This window comes from Ranitomeya variabilis, chromosome 4 (assembly GCF_051348905.1).
Source record: "Ranitomeya variabilis isolate aRanVar5 chromosome 4, aRanVar5.hap1, whole genome shotgun sequence".
Lineage (NCBI taxonomy): Eukaryota > Metazoa > Chordata > Amphibia > Anura > Dendrobatidae > Ranitomeya > Ranitomeya variabilis.
In genome coordinates, this window is record NC_135235.1 from 630,062,277 (window position 1) to 630,068,276 (window position 6,000).

General features: G+C 39.4%; 1 protein-coding gene across 1 annotated transcript in view; it reads left to right on the plus strand.

The window, feature by feature from the left end:
- The window catches only part of LOC143768142 (uncharacterized), a 127,105-nt gene extending 122,233 nt beyond the window's left edge, over nucleotides 1-4,872 (plus strand). The window contains 2 exon segments of the mRNA XM_077256830.1: nucleotides 604-694; nucleotides 2,745-4,872. Coding sequence (XP_077112945.1) covers nucleotides 604-694; nucleotides 2,745-3,766 — 1,113 coding nt within the window. The 3' untranslated portion in view covers nucleotides 3,767-4,872.
- The last annotated feature ends 1,128 nt before the right edge of the window (nucleotides 4,873-6,000 follow it).

A 6,000-nucleotide genomic window follows, 5' to 3' on the forward strand; every position in this document is an offset into this window, starting at 1 on the left:
GGTCATTTCACATAACCATGGAAAAATCTAGCAATTTTAACCCCTTTGATGTGGGCTCCGGCAGTGAGCCCACATCTTTCCCGGGACATGTCAGCTGTTTTGAACAGCTGACATGTGCCCGGAATAGCCGCGGGAGGAATTGCGATCCGCCCGCGGCTATTAACCCGTTAAATGCCGCTGTCAAACGCATTTAGCTTGCGTTTTTAGCCATTGGGCTGGAAACCCGCCCACTGGGCAATACGTCTCCTGGAGACCTTTATGGTTGTCACTTCCAGATTGCTGTGAGCCCCACACTGCTATCCTGTCGGCACAGGCCAATACTTATGCAACACCAAGTGGATTCTGGCATGATGAATTAGTTCTGAAGGCAAAATAATAATCCAACACCCTAATACATGGATGTTTTTAATAAGGTGGCCATTCAGTGTATGTTCAGTACTTGATGGAGATGACAGGATTAATGCTGAATGATTGGATTCATACAGGAAACCTGCAGATATTTGATTACTACTGCTGTCATGTTTGCTTGTAATAGTAATTGATCTCTCAAATACTTTCTTACAACTTTTCCATTTTTTGTGACTTCTACAAAATTTATTTCAGGGTAAAGATCTGCCCCATATTAATACTACAGAGACATATGTGAGGGAAGATGAGCGATGTAAAGAGGAGATTCCTACAGATAACTGCACAGGTGAGTAGTGACCACTAAATGTTGAGAAGTAGAGTGGTGCTTGAAACTTTGTGAACCCTTCAGAATTTTCCATATTTCGGCATAAATTTGACCTAAAATGACATCAGATTTTTATAGATATAGAATCAAATAAAACAAATGACTTTATTTTTATATGAGAAAAATAATCAATATGACAGTAGCAAAAGTATATAAACCTTTTAAGCTAGCAGGTAATTTGGTGAAATATGTCATTCTGTGTACTGAACACACCTGACTATCAGGAGCGGGTGTATTGTTTTTACTCTAAGGACAGGGATCAATCAAAGCCAGATCTTCACAACATGTTTATGGAAGTGTGTCATGGCACAAACATAGGAGATTTCTGAGGATCTCCGAAGAAGAGTTGTTGATGGTTGTGAGACAGGAAAAGTTATAAAATTATCTCTAAAGAGTTTGGACAGATTGTTTACAAGTAGAGGAAATTCAAGGCCATTATTACCCTTGAGAGATTGACCAACAAAGATCACTCCAAGAGAAAGGTACACAAGGTCACAAAGAAACCCAAGGGGTAATGTCCCACAATAGCGTACTAATATACCTTATCCTAGTATATGTCCCCATCATGGTGTATATGAGCCCCATCCTGGTATATATGGCCCCCAATTCAGTTATACATGGCCCACATCCTCATCCTGGTATACATGTCACCATCCTCATTCCCATCCTAGTATACATGGCCCCCTTCTCCCCATCCTGATATACATGGCCAACATCCCCATCCTTGTATGCATGGTCCCCTCATCCCCATCCTGGTATACATGTTCCTCTCATCCCCATCCTGGTGTGCGTGGTCCTCTCAACCCCATCCTGGTATGCATGCCCCCATCCCTATTCTGGTATACATGGTCCCCATCCCTATCCTGGTATACATTGTCCCTCCATCCCTATCCTAGTATACATGATCCCCCATCCCCATCTTGGTATACATGGACCCCTCATCCTCATCCTGGTATACATGGCCCCCATCATGGTGCACAGACTAAAAAAAATTTCTACCCATCTTCCTTGCTCTCCTTCGCAAAGCTGTGTCATCTACTCATGCTAACACATGATTTCAGCATGTAAGCAGCGTATGACATCACTGCCATGCGCCCCCACATGCCAAGATCAGCTGCAGTAATATTCACTGCTTCCCAAGCCCGGCACTATGGGAGTGGGGAGCAGTGAATGTTCATTTTGTGTAATAGCAGACACACGTTATCGTCCAGAAGCTGCTGGAGCAGGCAGCTGCTGCTAGTAGTGTGCCTGCTATTAAACTGAATGAATATTCACTGCTCCCTACGCCTATAGTACCTCCCACCTCTCGGCACTGGCTTCAGTGCATAAAGGTAGGAGGAAGTATGGGTGTGAGCAGCTCTGAATATTCATTCTCTTTAACAGCGGGCACACGCGTTGGCTTCAGCAGCCGACTCCCACCTTTTTTGACCCTCTGCTCTAACGCTGCTGCAACCCTCCCCCCAATCCAAAGCCACACTATAAGGTGCATCTGGACTATAAGCTGCACCCCCCACTTTCCTCCAAAATTTTAGAGGGAAAAAACTGTTTTACAGTCCAAAAAATACAGTAAACTCTGGGCTCAGATTTACAGTGAGATTTATGTCTGGCCATAGATATTGACAGCTAATTCACATATAAAGAAAAACGTGGATTTCTGTGGAATAAGACATCAGATCACAAATATCAAGGTATCACTTTATTCAACTTTCCATGACTTGGATGCCCATATAGACGGCTTAGGATGGTTAACCCCACTTACAGATGCCCTTGAAGCATGAAACTATGGAGAAGACTGCTTCAACAGAGAAATAAACAATTGATATAGCACAACCTGGTGGCGTAATATTATAATCTATTAGTTCCTGCTTTGCGGTGTACTGTCCTAGTCAGTTGATAATTGAATTGCATTTCAGTTTTGTTTGACAATCTTAAAAAATAAGAATATGAATATCAATAAAATTTAAATGCAGTGTTATTGAAAAATGATAACATTTGTTTTTTTTCTTGGCAGATGAATGTGAAGAACATGCCATTGTCCTAGACGTACCTCCTGCCCTTCACAGAAAAAATCTATCATCTAATCTTTTACAAGAGGTCCTGTCTTCTACTTCATCAAAGACCAATACAAAAAACAAAAGTCACAGAAGAGGTATTGAATATCAAATAGCTCACACAGAGGAGAAACCGTTTTCTTGTTCAGAATGTGAGAAAAGTTACAGTTTTAAATCAAGACTTGTTGCACATCAGAGAACTCACACCGGAGAGAAGCCTTTTTCATGTTCAGAATGTGGGAAATGTTTTAATGTGAAAGCAAGTCTTGTAACACATCAGAAAAGTCACACAGGAGAGAAGCCATATTCATGTTCAGAATGTGGGAAATGTTTTGTAGTGAGATCACATCTTATAATGCATCAGAGAAGTCACACAGGTGAGAAGCCATATGTATGTTCAGAATGTGGGAAATGTTTTGTAGTGAGATCACATCTTATTTCACATCAGAGAATTCACACAGGAGATAAGCCATTTTCATGTTCAGAATGTGGGAAATGTTTTAATTGGAAAACAAATCTTGTTACGCATCAGAGAATTCACACAAGGGAGAAAACATTTTCATGTTTAGAATGTGGAAAATGTTTTAAATGGGAAACAAATCTTGTTACACACAAGAGAATTCACACAGGAGAGAAGCCATTTTCATGTTCAGAATGTGGGAAATGTTTTAATCGGAAAACAAATCTGGTTACGCATCAGAGAATTCACACTAAGGAGAAAACATTTTCATGTTTAGAATGTGGAAAATGTTTTAAATGGGAAACAAATCTTGTTACACACATGAGAACTCACACAGGAGAGAAGCCATTTTCATGTTTAGAATGTGGGAAATGTTTTGCAGAGAAATCAAAACTAGTCATACATCAGAGAATTCACACAGGCGAGAAACCATTTTCATGTTCAGAATGTGGAAAATGTTTTGCAGATAAATCAAATCTTGTAAAACATCTGAGAATTCACAAAGGGAAGAAGCCATTTTAATCTGTCACATATGAGAAATTTTTAGCATTAAATTAATATTACCCAGCAGAATGCACACTATGAGAAACCATTTTCATGTACTGAATGTGGGAAATGTTTTACAGAGAAACACAGGGCAGTAGGTATTTTTTAATTTTATTTCATTGACAATATATTCAACAAATAACACAAGTTTTAGTCAACTAAATTCATACATGTAGAAGAAAAAGAGAAAGCAATTTAGAGAAGTAAATGATTATTAACAAAAATTATATATAAATACTAATAGCCATTTGCTACTAAAAAGCAATTGGTATCTAAATAATATAAATGCGAAAAAGGAAATCACACGCTCACCTATGTTTCCAAGTTTATATTTTGGAGAGCCTTGAGCAGAAACCATTGCAAGGCATTGATCAATTATAAAAAGGAGGTGGGTTTGTCCAGTTCGATCCAAGTAGGTTAAAATTAGCACTTTATTTCATTCATTTAAAATCTATAGAAGAGTGATGACTGGATACCGACCATCAATGTGTTTCAAACACTATATGTATTCTTACTCATGATGAAGAGTATTAACCTATTTGGATGGAGCTGGACAAACTCACCACCTATCTAAATAATACAGCGATATATGAATCGTATACAGTGGTGCTTGAAAGTTCTTCAACCCTTCAGAATTTTCCATATTTCTGTGTAATTTTAACCAAAAACTGCATTTTATTTTCACACAAGTCCTAAAACTAAATTAAATCGTATCAAACAAATGAGAAATATTAGACTTTGTCATTTTGTTTTATTAAGGAAAATTATCCCACATCACATATTGGTGAGTGGCAAAAGTACGTGAACCTTTGCTAGCAATTTCTAGTGTGATCCCTCCCACCTTCTTGGGTAGCAATAACTGCATCTAAACATTTCCAAAAAATGTTAATTAGTCCTGCACATTTACCTGGAAACATTTTTAGACCATTCATCCATACAAAAAAGCATCAATTCTGTTATCTTGGTGAGTTTTCTTCAATTAACTGCTTGCCTTATGTGTTTCCACAAAAAAATATAATTAAGGTCTGGACAATGTCTTGGCCATTTTAAAATGTTTGAACTTTTTTCTTCTTTAATCATTCTTTGTAGAACGACTTTTGTGCCTTGGGTTATTGTCTTACTGCAAGACCCACGTTCACTTGAGATTCATCTCCAAGAAAGATGTCCTGACATTTTCCTGTAAAATGTATAATTCCTTGTACCTTCAATGATGACAATGTCACTATTCCACCCCTTAGTATGCCTGGGATGCAGCTATTGATGGCCCAGTCATCCCATCTGCTACAGTGGCGTGCTAAAGCTGTCAGTGTTTTGATTGACAGCTCGACCGTCCAATCTGAGACTGGGGGGTTGCTGGATGTCTCCATTTGTAACCAAAAAAGCCCTAGGCGCACTACAAAGGTGTACACAAAATAGTATGGGGTGCAAGTGAGTGATAAATCAAATGAATAATGAGAGAAAAAGCATCACTCCAAATATGCACACCACATACACAAAAATAAGAGACATGATAATAAATCATATATGAAAAAACAAGATTTTTATTGACACACAACACACAATATAAAACATAATTAAAAACAGCAAAGAGCCTTGTCCATACACAATCATATAAATCTGAGTATAAGAGTGAATACCCAACAAAATAGTGTGATAAGGACTACCGGAATGCAGGCCGGTGCAGCTATAGGCAAAAGGGGTTAATAGAAGCAAGCCAGAAAACAGTCCTTCAGGCTAGCAATATAAAGCCCCCTAGCAACCATGATAGTAACACACTGGGCAATATAACGAGCCAATACCTAGATGGCAAAAAACTGCACCTACGTGGCTCATAGGATAAAAATACACCAAGCTATGTAGCAAATAACAGTGGCCAAATGGACTCCAACATAAGTCCCAAGGTCGCCATGAATATGGTGAGGAGATGCAGCAATACATAATGAAAGACCCCAGAAAATGCCGAGGCCAAGTTATCCAGTGCGAGGTAGCAACCCAGAAGCAGATCCACAGGAAAGCAGGTGGAGAGGACAAGGCCCAGTGCAGCCCCACGCGTATCGCCCTCACTGATAGGGCTTCATCAGGGAAGATGATAGCGTGTGCCCGGACTCTTGTTTAAATATACAACCATTAGTAACATGTTTGATGGCCCACCTGTGAAGCCGCAGTGGAGACACCTGGTGGATGACGACAGAGATGGGGGGGGGGGAAAC